General features: G+C 35.7%; 1 protein-coding gene across 1 annotated transcript in view; it reads right to left on the reverse strand.

Moving 5' to 3' along the window:
• MYO6 (myosin VI) overlaps positions 1 to 14,862 on the reverse strand; it is a 143,436-nt gene that overhangs the window by 35,413 nt on the left and 93,161 nt on the right. Inside the window, 7 exon segments of the mRNA XM_021693673.2 lie at positions 1,211 to 1,384; positions 1,678 to 1,773; positions 4,738 to 4,865; positions 6,595 to 6,667; positions 9,108 to 9,199; positions 11,129 to 11,286; positions 13,428 to 13,572. Of these exon segments, the coding sequence (XP_021549348.1) occupies positions 1,211 to 1,384; positions 1,678 to 1,773; positions 4,738 to 4,865; positions 6,595 to 6,667; positions 9,108 to 9,199; positions 11,129 to 11,286; positions 13,428 to 13,572 (866 nt within the window).

Here is a 14,862-nt window from a genome sequence, read left to right on the forward strand (position 1 = left end):
TTAGGAACTCGTAATTAATGAATATATAACTTATAACAAAGTTAAAGACTTTTTATTCAATTACCTGAAAAGTATTACACGCTTTCTCTTATATTTATATTTACTTTTTAAAAAATCTAGCTTTATAAACATGATTTTATCAAGTTAGTTATTTAGAGACCATTTCAATCTACAAGGGATTTCAGGAGGCTTACACTGTTATTATTATAGTACTCTCATGCTTAAACAGTTTCTAATTACAACATTTTTTAATATTTAAAATACACATAATGAAAGGCAAATGCAGAATTTTCTTGTAAATACAAGAACAGTATTTTGTGGAAATGTATAAAAGAGAAATTAATTTTATGTCTGTTCTATTTATTATAATTTTTATTCATTAAACTTATGATACAAAAGTTTTTAAAGTATCTTTTTCTATGCTAAATACTCATCAATTTGAACCAATTAGTAGTGTTCCATTTCTAAGACACATCATGTGACAATTCCTTGTCAGACTTCAAAGAACAAATTTCTGATCCAAAATTAATAAAACAAGCAACATGTTCTTCAATGTTAAATAAGCAGTTTGAAGGGTTTGTCACACAAAGCACTTATCTTTTACAAAGTTATTAAAAGCTTTAATCAAATTTTAGTGTAATACGTACACCCATAAAGCACAGTGAAAGAAAACACATTGAAAATAAATTAAAAACTGAATCATTAACTTGAGACGGGCTCTTTTTAACATGGCAGCCATTCTATCAATAAGAGTCCACGAAGGTGATCATTTACCTGAAGCCCCTGGCTGTCTCTGCTTTTCCTCTCAACTCAACTAGTCCTCTCTAGCCATCCCGAGCTGGACTACTCCAGCTAAAACAAAACTGTTGAATGAGGAAGGAAACAGAAAACACATGGGAAAGAGAAGGTTTGAAGGTCACCAAACAGTAGGCAGAAGCCAGAACATTAGGAGAAGCAGGTATGAATCAGATATGTTAAGCAACAAGAAAGAACAGATTCATAAAAATGTAAGAATTTCTGTATGTTCAATCACTACACCTATTTTATGTTATTTTGTATGCAAATATCAACAATGCAGGGTCTGCTCTTGCATTTCACTCATGGGATTTTTGACAGTGATCTACATTATCCTCTGTATAGTATAAAACAATATATTTTACTTTAAATTCAGTAAAAACAAATATCCAAATAATAAATTTAACACAAATACCTTAAATTTGTTTCCCACACTGATGAAGCTAAGCTTTCCTGCTTTTTGTTTAGTATCTCTGTTGTTATTTGTGGATGATTCAAATAATTCTCGTATAAATTTATCCCTGGATTCACATATTAAGGATTCAAGAGACATATGTAAAGCATCATTATTTTTTTCCACAAATTGGGTCTGAAAAATAAAGGAACAGGAATGATTCAGTCCATCCTATGGTAATATCCCTTGATATGGCTGTGTTCAATAGAATTTTCCAAGATGACAGAACTGTTCTATATCTGCACTGTCCAACACAGTCACCACCAATGTAGACACGGAGCACATGAAGTGTGGCCAGTGGACTGAGGAACTAAATTTTAAACTTTATTAAATTTAAACTGAAGTAACCAGACGTGGTTAGAGGTTAACATTCCATACAGTGCAGCTTCAACTTCAAATGGTTTTCTCTTGGTAAAAGTCATACTCACTGTTTCATAGCACACTGCCCCTGCGAAATGCCTGATAATGAAGCCTTCATCATCTCTGATGTTCCTATGAATTGCCAACTTGGATTTTCTGGGTATCTAAAAAGAGTACATACATCAGTTATTAAAGTATCAAAAACATTACATAATTTCCTTTAGAAAACATCTGGGATGTGAAATACTTAAAATTATAAAGGAAATTTTCACACTTTACACAATTATACTGCCTTTGAAACATCTAATAAGGTTTGAACTATCAATGAAATCTAGCAAGTATGTGGTTATAATATCTTAGAAAAGAAAAAAGGACTAAGACAAAAACAAACAAACAACACTGTAAGTATGCAAAGCAGCAGGCATTTTATAAAGTTAACTATGTCTAAAGTAGTGGTTCTTGACCTTGATTGGCAAATTACCTGGAGAACTTTTAAACCTCCTAAACCCCATACCATTTATATCAGGTGATTCCTAGGTACAGCCAAGGTTGAGAAGCATTGTTCTAAAACACATCTGAAATCAGTACAGGACCTTTCCCACTTTCATAGCTATAACATCCTAACATGTTTATACAATGAGCCTGAATCTATTTGAAGGACACTGAATCATTTTAGGTTTATACTATCAATTATAGTATCTCATATTTAAAAGTTTCCAAAATGCCTTCACATAAAAGTATACATCTGACCCTCAAAATAACCTAAGGATAAGAAAGACAATCTCATTTAAAAATGAAAAAGCTAAGACTTTGAGAGCCTTACCAGGCTTTTTCTAGGTGAGAGAGCTAGGAGACCACAGAGCCTCTTCTCTGTGAGGTGATACACCAGCATGAGTCAGAGTGAGGGCCCTGGAGTCAAAACACCCGGCCTGATTCCCAAATCCACCACTTCCTTAATATGCTACACATGACCAGTCACTTAACCTCTCTATGTATGTCTCCTCATCTCTAGCATGGGGATACAAACAGGATCGACCTCAGAGATTATGAGGATTAAATAAAATAATTTAAGTAAAACCCTTAGATCAGTGACTAGCACATACTAAGTGTTCAACAGATGATGATTTTTTTTAATTTCCAAAGAAATACAAAAAAAGTAATGTTCATAAAAATTAGAATTTACTATCTTGCTCTTGTTCTCTTTTGAGATAAGCAGCCAAAGTCCATTCTTGATGTTTTAGCTTGCTGTCCCTGTAGTTATATGTACTATATAACTCGGGGTTGTCTGAGACCCTGGTCACAATTCTGTTGACCAGCATTCAGTACTCTTGTTAAAGGTAACCATGTATCAGGCTGGTCATAACAAAGACCAGTGAACAGTGAATAAATAGGACTGGATATACATCTTCAATCACAGCAAAAGTTTTGTTGAAGATACATATTGTTTTATTTCTATCTCCACTGAAGAGAAACAGGTTCCCTATTATAAGAAATATTTAAGGATACAGAAGAACTCCAAGTCAGTGGGACAGGCGGTTGTTAGATTCAGTCCCTAGAGAAGGTTATCAGAATTACATTGGCTTTTCAAGTAAATGCATTCAACCTATTTACCTAACATGTTCTTGATTTAGTTAATGATGTATGGAAACAAGAATACCTGTCCTCATTGACTTCAGCTCCTGAATCCATCAAAGCCCTGTCTGTTATACTAGATTACAATCTCAAAACAATAAACAGAATGGGAGGTATTTGTCACTATAAGCAGCTTCTCTTTCCTTCTTTTCCTGCCTTTCTTTCTTTGTTGTCCTCTGTAAGATAAGGCAGCACCTATCTTCCTGGATCAAAATAACATCCACGGGGCGCCTGGGTGGCTCAGTTGGTTAAGCGACTGCCTTCGGCTCGGGTCATGATCCTGGAGTCCCAGGATCGAGTCCCACATCGGGCTCCCTGCTCGGCGGGGAGTCTGCTTCTCCCTCCGACCCTCCCCCCTCTCATGTGCTTGCTCTCTCTCATTCTCTCTCTCTCAAATAAATAAATTCTTTAAAAAAATAAATAAATAACATCCATATTTCTCTGTGCTAATCAGTTCTTGTTGGGCACAAGGATGGAGCTTGTCCTTGTATTACCTGAAGTAATGATGGCTGAGTTGTAAAGATAAAGAGAATAAGGTGAACAAGGTGAACCTCGACAGCCACAGGGGCCAGCCTCATGCAGAAGAGCCCTACTATTCACTGCTGCAAAGATTCAAGCACAGCTCTATGACCCAACAGCAGTTCAGGGAACTAGGTCTTCTAGCCCTTTCAGAAGTGCACTTCTTGGGGCGCCTGGTTGGCTCAGTCGGTTGAGCGGCTGACTCTTGGTTTAGGCTCGGGTCATGATCTCAGGGTCATGAGCTTAAGCCCCATGTCAGCCTCCGTGCTCAGCACAGAGTCTGCTTGAGATTCTCTCTCCCCCTCTCTCTGACCCTCCCCCTGCGCTCGCTCTCTCTAAAATAAATAAAATCTTTAAAAGAGGGAAGAAAAAAACAAGTGAACTTCTCATTTATTTCTACAGCTCTGTGTCTGTTTTTCCCTTCAGCTAATTCTTCTACTGCTTCAGTTTCTATGCCCCTCTCTGAGTATATTTTCCATTCAAAACTCCCTAGGAAAGAACATCAAAATAAACTGGCTACCCATTATCTCATATGGATTGCTTGCTCCAGTCAGACTCTAAGCCATGAACTTTATTACTGGTCTTACAAATGTGCAGACTGGTAGCTGCTTATGATTCTAGATTCTAACCCCTGGAACATGATCAAGGTCACATGATAGGGAAAACAACAACTGGTAGCCACTTTGCTAAAAGGAAGAACATAAAAACAGCAGGCAAACCATTTTGTACATTTTAGATAGATAAAATGCACTTTCCATCCAGCTAAAAAGGGCCTTCAGTAGATAGATCATCATCATCCAAAATATACATGTATAAATTAAGTGCCTACCTACAGAAGATGCTGTGCTGGATAAATTATAGTTGCTCTCAGCCCCACATAACTTTTTTTCTAATTATTTAATATGCAACATCTAGTACATCTTTCTAAAGGTTTCTCTTCCCACCACAGAGTCTCAATGTTGGAATGGTAAACTCACAGTGAGTCGGAAATGTTCTTTGTGCTTCTGGTGAACTGCAGATGTAAAGTGTTGATCACTTGGCTGGGGAAGGCGATTTTCTTCATCTAAAATATCCAATATCCCCACTAATTTTGCTTCAATTAAATCTATTCCAAAAACATCAAAATATGATAGGGTAAAAACATTTTAAAGATATGTGAACAATTTACTAATCATAAATTTAAAGGACCAGTCAGAAGCAATATAATAGATGATTATATAAGTATCCTCACAGGCTAGAGAAAGCAGGTATTTTATTTCAAATGTGGCAATTTATCAGAAAGTAACATCATATACAGGTTTCTTCCACTATGGAAAATATTGCTTTATGCCACTTTGCTTTTACAAAAGACCTACATTAATACCTGTTTTCACTAGCTAAAAGAAATCCAAAGAGAATTTTCACACTTACAAAATGGTAATTGCTCCTCTGATTTACACCATTTTGGCTTATGAAAGGTTTCATAAAAATGCTCTACTTTCAGATAGCAGGGGAAACTATTTAATACAGATTTTAGAAAAACAATGCCATATACATATGATTAATGTAATAACCATTCTATTTGCAAGCTTGGATGAGAAAGGCTAAAGAACCAAAAATCCCTCTTCTCCATAATACATACATTCAAAATGAAGTAAAACTACAGAAGCTTTTGCATGCAGAGCTTTTAAAACTACTTTTCAATACTGATTCAAATGTTTTCCAGCAAAACTTCAGTAAAAGCACATTTTTATGCTCCTTCCATTCATGTTGTTTGAATTTCCTGCTTGTACAAAATAACTATAAAATATAAAGTGCTTAAAAACAGTATATAAAAACTATTAAATGGGACAGACTCTAAAAGCTATAGGACATATGAAGAGAAATCAAAATTCTAACTGCACTGTTCAGAGAATGATGCTTTTTAGACAATTGGTGATGATGGGAGGGGCAGCTGAATTAAGCTATAAATGAGTATTTTGATAGATATAAAGGATATGAAAGTGGGCTGCAAGATAAACAGAAGGGGAGGAGTTCCAGCCAAGATACCAAATCACAAAATCAAAGGCACAGAGATCTAAGAAAGGCTGATGTGTAAAGGAAATGCTCAGTGAGCCAGCTAGGACTTAAAATGCTTCTGAAAGTTGTACCAATGTAAAGCATCATCATCATGATTATTATGATTATTATTATTATTATAAATCTTCTCCAAATCTAGCACATGAGTTACTGACTCAATTGTCAAATGGAGTTTTCAAAACAAAGTCTGCCCAACAGCTGATTTTCGTGATGAGGTAGGAAAGAAAAGGAAGATTGAGCACACTAAGCTGGAGGGTGACGGGGAAAGGTTTCCTCACTGATAAAAACAGAGACCCCGTTCTCCTGGCTGCACAGCATTATCTGGATATGACACATGAAACTTGTGAAGCTAACTTGCAACCGGTCAGAGGGTGCTGCCAATGCAGAGAACAGAAATAAGGGAACTGCAGAAGAGCAGAGCCAAACACTGAAAAACCTCACTTGGAGCCTGGCTAACGTGTGGGCTTCCCCAGGCGGGATAATTTATTCCTTTCCTTTGAGCAATTTAGTTCCTGTCTTAACTTACTCACATGTTGGCTGTTTAACATCACAGTAAACAAAAGAAATTTTAGGAACACTTTCAACACAGCTGAATTTGATGCCTTCCTAGGAAAAAAAAACTCCCTGGCAGGACTAGAGAAGTAAAACTTCCCTCAAACACCACAGTTTCAGGTCCCATAACCAGTAGTATCTACCATGGAGCACAGAAAAATTACTAGTAAAAGCATGTACTATATCTTCCCGTATTTCCCAAAAGTGGGATAAAAAACACATACCTATACAGTCCTGATTATCCACATAATGTACTTCATTAACACCTAGACCTTCTTTTTGATAGAGTTCTTGTTCCTAAAATGAAATAATCATAATCATAGATACGGAAATACTGTATGATATGAAGTGGCTTTTTTTGTGCCACTTCTGATCATAACTTTTATTGATTAGTCCAGAGTACAAAGGCTCATACCAACTACTTCAGGGGCTAAGGACACTTACAAAACATTAGGGAAGAAAAATCCCTGCCCCTAAAGCAATGTAAAGTCAGAAATTATGGCCAACATATGATTTACATATGTGGAAATATTCCCGCCTACAGATAAGCACACTTTTCTTGAAATACGCAGAGCAACTACAAACACATATGGAGATCTGTTCAAACTCAAGGAAAGGCCAGGGCTTTGAAATATCTTTATCAATTTTAAAGTCAAACTTATTAGAAGAATAGACCAGCAGTCAGCAAACTTTTTCTGTAAAGGGACAGACAGTAAATATTTTCAGCTGTGGGCCATATTGTCTTTGTCAAAAACTACTCAGTTAAGCCACTGCAGCACAAAAGCAGCCATGGTAACAGTAAATAAGGAAGCAGGGCCGTGTTCCAATAAAACTTCATTTGCATAAATAGGCAGCCTGCTGGATCTGTCCCAAAGGCCATAGTATACCAACCCCTGGAATACACAGAAGAACGTAAGAACTTGCTGTGATAATTTTTAAAAGTTTAAAGAACAGCTAAACAAACTAGCTCCCTTTGACATGAAATTTCTCTCTTCTATATCCTCAATAGTCCTAAATCGTTGTCCAAAGACAGGAGAGATTTTTAACATGTACAGACAGGCACTAAAATCAAAGAAACAGCAATTAATTGCAAATGGGCTCTAGTAGCTACACAGTGATACATACAAGGAATATAACACCGGAAAAAGTAAATGTAATTTGGAAGAATAATTTACAAATTAAAGTTGAGTTCCTAGATGTAAGTCTGGTACCTCCTTAAAGAAAAAAAAAAAAAAAGGATTTTATCAAAGATGGGTGAGCAATGCAATGAGCTTAGGTTGACATGTATTTTTATCTTTTTTCCCCAAATGTTTAAATATTTCCTCCCACAAGATATACTAGAAAAGATTTCTATCATTTTAAAAGTCAGTGTCCATTTAAGACCCAATCTGAATTTGAAATCCAAACATTTATTTTAAAGAACTCTTATAAAAATAAACATATCAAGATACTGTCTCCTTGTCATGTTTCTAGATAAAGCTTGCTGGGCTGGCGTAGAAGGGAAGAATCAGGGCATGTTAAGTGAGAAGCACACATGTACAACTTAAAATAGTAATGGAAGAATTAATGTTTCTGGATAAAACATTTTCAGCCTAAATATCTTAATTGGTAAGTATTTGGTCTACCTGTTCGTTTATGCCAGAATTGGCTTAAACTATAGTATACAAGTAAAAAGTCTAAAAGGGAAAGTGCTGGGAAACCCATAAAAACAAAAATAAAATAAAAATGTGGGAAAAGATTAATGGAATGGGAAAAGAAAAGAATATTTCACATTTCAAGTCCAGATACAGTGGAAAACAGAACTTGGAAAACAGCAGTACTAACATGAGGAGAATATGGTTGTGGGCCAGCAGCTGGAAGGTGGGTTCAGACCTGCAATAGTCAGTAAACTGCTCTGGTAATCAGTTTCTTCATTTGTAAAATAAAAGGCTGAACTAGATCATTTCTGAGTTCCCTGTAACTCTACTATCTACATTCAGTAAAACATATTTCAAATAGCTCGGAAAGGAGGGAAAGCCAAAGGTACTGGTAGGAAAATACTGGAGAATTCAAATACAAGGTAAGAATGGTGAGCCTAATCACAAAGCAAGTGATCCAAACCTCCTCTTACTTATTCTGGAAAGAATTGTACCTTCCCTAGGCTTGGGACTGTGACTGCAGGCCACACCCACAGCTATGTACTAGGAAGTAGCATAGGCACACCATTCACACTGGGCAGTGCACACAGTAGCCTGGCAGAGAGCACTGGCCAGAGGCACTCCAGGCCAATGGCCACACCGAATCCCCTGATTTGGTGGCTTTCCTGCGACACAAAGGAAGGGTGAGCAGGTAGCAGAGTGGGTAAAAGCAGAGAGACACAGAGGAAGGCTGGGAGATGCCAATGTCAGGGATGAGAGTAGGAAGTTGTTTGGCAGGGACAGAAGTAGAGGCAACAGACTCAGAAAAAGAAATAAGCAAAATTCCAAGTCTAGCAAAAGTCACTAGTAAGAAGCAATAGATGTTTACTTCTGAGGTGCTTATTAGAGTTTGTATTGGGTTCCTAAGCTTTGATGTACAATTAACACTTCTGATGAGCCTGAGCAATAGCTAAGCCACTGGGGGCCTGTCCTAGGCATCTTGATCCCCTGAACCACCTTACACTGTACCCCATCAGTCAGGGTAACTGCAGCATGTCTCTGTTCCTTGAAATTAAAATAGCTTAGTGCAGTTCTTAAATTTAAATTGTAATGGCAATTACCTCCTTCAGAATCCTTTCATTAAAAAATTGTTGAAGTTTTTCATTGCAATAGTTGATGCAAAACTGTTCAAAACTGTTGTGTTCAAAGTACTCTGTAGACATAAAACCAAAATCAAAAGTCATCATCGGATTAAATTCATATTATAAATTTATCTTAGGATAAAATTTTATTGTATCAATGCTTAATTTAAAATTAGGTAAAAAAAATACATCTAATTGTTTTATACTCCCCAAATGCTCTTATTTCAAGACAAATTTTGTCAGGTATTTAGATACTGAAAATATGTGTTTTATTCAATAAAAACAATGTGTATTAAATGAGATAAATATCATACAGTAAAAGATACAAAATGTAAGCCACTTATAACATAATTTTCTTAAGCACAGGTGTTAATAGCAACTAAGTTAACTAAATAACAAAAATGGCTTAAATGCAAGTGCTTTAGATCTTTCCTGTGTAATCTGTAAAATTATAAAGAACATTATGAATACTCATTCTCGCTCTTTCAAATAAATAAATAAAATCTTTAAAAAAAAAGAATATTATGAATACTAACTTATTTTTTTTTTTAAAGATTTTATTTATTTATTTGAGAGAGAATGAGAGAGAGAGAGAGAGCATGAGACGGGGGAGGGTCAGAGGGAGCAGCAGACTCCCTGCCGAGCAGGGAGCCCGATGCGGGACTCGATCCTGGGACTCCAGGATCATGACCTGAGCCTAAGGCAGTCGCTTAACCAACTGAGCCACACAGGCGCCCTACTAACTCATTTTCTAAACGAAGAGACTGTATTACATTATCTCTAAGATCCCTGCAGCTCTAAAATGTTATGATCCTGTGTATGTGCCTGTTACACTAAAGCTAGTGCAGACCAGGAATGTATAAATGTATAAAGATTTTGGAAACAAATGTATAAAGATTTTGAAATCTTAAGTCAGTGATGAGTGTTTTTCTACCTTTGAACAAAAGATAATAATTAAAAGTTTTAAAATATATATCACATCAAAACTAAAACTCTACCCACCCCTCCCCAAAAGTAAACACTCATACCTTCTTCCCCTTGGCAAAAGCAAACAAACTACACAGGAGGAAAACACCACTCCTACACAGCCAGAAGGACACCCACATTGATAAAGCCCAATATAAAAACAGTCAAATTTACTTTGAGATTTTTACAAAACAGTCATTCAAAACAACATGGCACTCAGATGTTAGTGATGCATTTCATTTCTGATTATACAGCCCTGTGGTTGTTCTCAAATATTTATCTTGAATATAAATTAACATCTAATATCTTGAATACATGTATTATGTACTTCATGTACTATACTATGTACTGTATCTTTAATATAAATATTTTTTCATTTGGTGGAAATTCACTGGAAATAGCTATCTGTTCATAATACTAACGATGAATTTCTACAAAGAGCAGTGAGTTTGGCTTATATGGTAGGTAACTTGTATCCAGCACTACACTACAGTCAGTGGTTTTAATGACTTAATCCTCTTTATTAGTAGCACTCAAAACTTTACCTTTATTCAGTTGCATTCATTTAGGATAGAGACATCCCCTAACAATAATGGTTTCAATCAACATGTTTGTTTGTTTTCTTTTTTTTTTTGAGGGAGGGGCACAGGAGGGGGGCAGAGAGAGAATATCTTAAGCAGGCTCCACGCCTAGTACAGAGCCCAATGCGGGGCTTGATCTCATTGATGGCTCTTGATCCTGAGAGCATGACCTGAGCCAAAATCAAGAGTCGGACACTTAACCGACTAAGCCACCCAGGCACCCCTCAATCAACATGTTTTAATTTCAGCCTTAGTGTGACCAAAATCTATGAGTTTTTCCCTTTTTTAAGCATCAGCTTCCTATTTAAATCATATGAAATGAAATGTAAGTATGGACATATAACTGAAAATACATCAAGTGAAAGGTATTACAAGGGAATTTATATTTTAAATATATGTGAAAAACTGAATAAAAAATACCAAATACAGATTCACAAACAAAACTATACTTACCAAAACCAGCAATATCTAGGACTCCAATAAAATAAGATGATGTTTCAAAAGGAAAACACTGATTTACTCTGTTTACCACATGATCAAAAAGATGGCTATAGACAGTCTTTGCCAAGGCATCACGAGCATTGTTTGCTTGTTCCACTTTCAAGGGTACCCTATAAAACAAGACTATACCAATGAAAATTCTTTACAGTAATAACTGTGAAAATAAAGGCAGATACCAAGATCAAAGTGTATCTAAACACATTCACTGTGAAGAACAAAATAAACAGCTACAAAAGGTCATCTGTGAATAGGCATAGATAAAATGGGGCTAAGAAGCATACTAAAAGAACTAAAGAAATTATCTACAATAGATAAAAATGTTTTATTGAGTAAAAGAAGTTTAGGCTCAAAAAACAGTTTAATCTTAATTTATACTTTACTGTATATGCTGAATATATTAAAAAATTATTCAGAGGAATAATCTTCCTTTTGACTTTCAAAGACTTTCTTTAAATGCAAAAGAAACTCTGTTTAATTCATGATAACTTTATTTTTTTTTTAAGATTTTATTTATTCATTTGAGACACAGAGATACAGAGAGAGAGCATGAGCAGGGAGGGGGAGAGGCAGAGGGAGAGGGAGAAGCAGGCTCCCCGCTGAGCCAGGAGCCTGATGTGGGGCTCAATCCCAGGACCCTCGGATCATGACCTGAGCCGAAGGCAGACGCTTTAACCATCTGAGCCACCCAGGTGCCTGATTCAGGTAACTTTAAAGTATGGTACCTTGTTTAACACTGTTTAGGAAGAAATGTTTACATCTTAAAATCTGGACTGTCCAATTCTATTATTTAATACAAGTAACTACACAACAGTTTTACGTGTTGCAGATACAGACACACAGCCTTTTTCCTAAAGAAGATTATAGTCTGATAGAAGAAACTGCCATAAAAGTGAATTTTCAAACAGCGATGCTAAAGGCTATCATAAGGGTAAGTATGAGGCACCATGGGTGCACCAGAAAAAAAATGTCAAATTTGGAAGTAATCTTAAAAGTCTTTCAGGTCAGACTGATACTTGAATTCTTTCTAAACTGGTTTTCCAACTTATTCTTCCTGCAGCAGAACCCCTTCCTAAAGTGAATCTTCTGTGAGTACTCCATACATAAAACACATAAAAGAACTGCTTTAGAACAAAGGGGAAATGAAGGAAATGCTACCTGAAGATCACACATCTGTGCTTTTACTGGACTTCCCTTGGGCCCCAGAAATACCAAGGAAAAGCAACTGTATGGCCCTACTATACATTCTCCTTGCTAAGGTTTACTTTAAAATAATTTAGAATCAGTTTAGCAAAGAATCAGGCTAAACATACCTTGCTAATGTTTCACAAAATGTAAGAGCTACCAAATTTTCTGAGTGGCTAAAAGTCTGTTTTAAATCCTTCTTGGTTTAATTTGTTGAAAATCTTCCTGAAATATGTCACTAGAGCTCACTGACTGCCTTATTTAGCAAGGGATAAAGGATCTGACTTTTTCCCCTACAAATGAAGACCTTACAGTGCCTCAGAATGATGGCTGAGTATCAATTTTATTTTATAGTATCAAAAACATAAATGCCTAAAGCATAGGATAATGAGCCAAAAGTGTACAGAGACCCAAATACAACCTAGAATTCTTGGTTACAGATTCGAGAAATCTTGGTAGGCTCTTATTTTCTTGTCATTTGCAATTTCCTCTAAATGAAGAATCCAAGAGGTAAGGGGAAATTCCATTTGCTGAGTGTTTTACTAAAGTGAGTTTTAAGTTTTAGAACATGCCATTTGTAAGGAAAATCACTTTTACAGTAAAAGTATCTATTTCCTTCTGAAACTAAATGGTGATGGGTTGTACAACCTTGTAAATATACTTAAAAAATACTAAACTGTACACTTTAGAAAAATGAATTCGATCTCAAAAAAAGTCTTGAAAAATTGAAAAAAATTGTTGCCTAAAACAAATATTAACATAACCAACTCATATTTTTTGTAGTTGTACAAAAGTAAACCTCTCTTACTTTTATAAACTACAAATCTGTGCCATGCAGCATATCTGTAAGGAACAACTTTAAGAGCTGAGGAAGTCAGCATTTATGTAGATTACTGCAGTGAGGTGCACAGAATTCTTATCTATCAAGCACATATTTTAGAACATTATAATGAAAAGAATGAATCATACATAAAGATCAACTTTAAATCTCAGTGTTCTCAAAGAAAGATTTTTTTCTTGACAAACCACAAGGCAGGATTTTTACAGAGCAAGGAGTTAAGGAACTTACTTTATAACTGTTCCTTTGGTGCCCCCTGCTGTTGTTAGCATGACTCTTGTAGTTAAACTTACACGAAGATCATCTTGATCCAAACCTAGTAATTCAGCACAATATTCCAATGCCTGAGCAGATTTATTCTTCAGATTACAACCACCTAATGAAAATACATTTAAATTTGAAGTTAAGAGATATTACATAAACCAAATTTTCAAGATCCATTTCTTAGAAGTATACTTCACTTATATAAATCAATGGAATAGACAAGGCTTATTTGTGACTTTTAATTTCACTTCACTTTTTCATCACCCTTGTCAGACACTCATACTGCCAAGGTCAATGGAGACCCTCACTCGAGGCAATCCATGATATAATCCTTCAACCCATCAATATTAACCTGTCACTGTTTCATTTTTTTATGACCTGGCATATACTGATAGATTATAATCCTTGTAAATCTCTAGAGAAATATAGAACCTTATCATTAAAATTCATGACTCCTGAAAACCTTAAGGAATAATTTTAATCTCAAATGTTGGCATTTCAGTAGGTCAATGTGGATGTCTGTCAACAAATGAGGTTTTGTTTGTGTGTGTGGTGTGTCTGTGTGCACCCACGTATGCATATGTATACGCTCATGTTGCTTAGGAAAGAGGAAGAGGGTGAGGAGGTAACTGCTATTCCTTGTACACCATTTCCATAGATTTCTAGTTATGGAGGATGTTTTAAAAAGTATTATATAGAAAGAAAGTATACTGCAATGCTTTAGCCTCTGGGTGATGTGGCTGTAAGACTCATTAGCCGTGTGACCCTGAACAAGTCACTTCTTTCTGTTTCAGTTTCTTCATCCATTTAAAGGATAATAACTGTAGTTTCCTGATAAGGCTGTTAAAGAGATTAATGAGGTTACATATGTGAAGTTCTCAAAATAGTACCTATACGTAGTAAGCACTATATAAAGGTAAGCTATTATTATTTTTATTATTACTACTAATATTTTAAAAGTAAACATTTTACTAATATTTTTAAGTTTTAAGGTTTATAAATAATTCATCTCAATACTAATTTCAAAACTACAAAGAATGTGCGAAAATCGTAAGTTTATCAAAAAAATAAGTTTATCATGACAAATTAGTAAACTATTTAATAGACTGGTCTCAGGAGAAATAGACCATGAGATTCGTAAGACTAAGGGGCTGTGGGGCGCCTGGGTGGCTCAGTTGGTTAAGTGTCTGCCTTCGGCTCAGGTCATGATCCCATGATTCTGTGATCAAACTCCGCAAGGGAATTTGATGAGCAGGGAACCTGCTTCTCCCTCTGCCTCTGTCCCTCCCCCACTGTTTACATGCAGGAGCTCCGTCAAATAAATAAAATCTTAAAAAAAAAAAAAGAAAAAAAAGAATAAGGGGTCTCAGGTTAACTCACTGGGAAAAAAACAGCTTTTTCA

This window comes from Neomonachus schauinslandi, chromosome 8 (assembly GCF_002201575.2).
Source record: "Neomonachus schauinslandi chromosome 8, ASM220157v2, whole genome shotgun sequence".
NCBI lineage: Eukaryota > Metazoa > Chordata > Mammalia > Carnivora > Phocidae > Neomonachus > Neomonachus schauinslandi.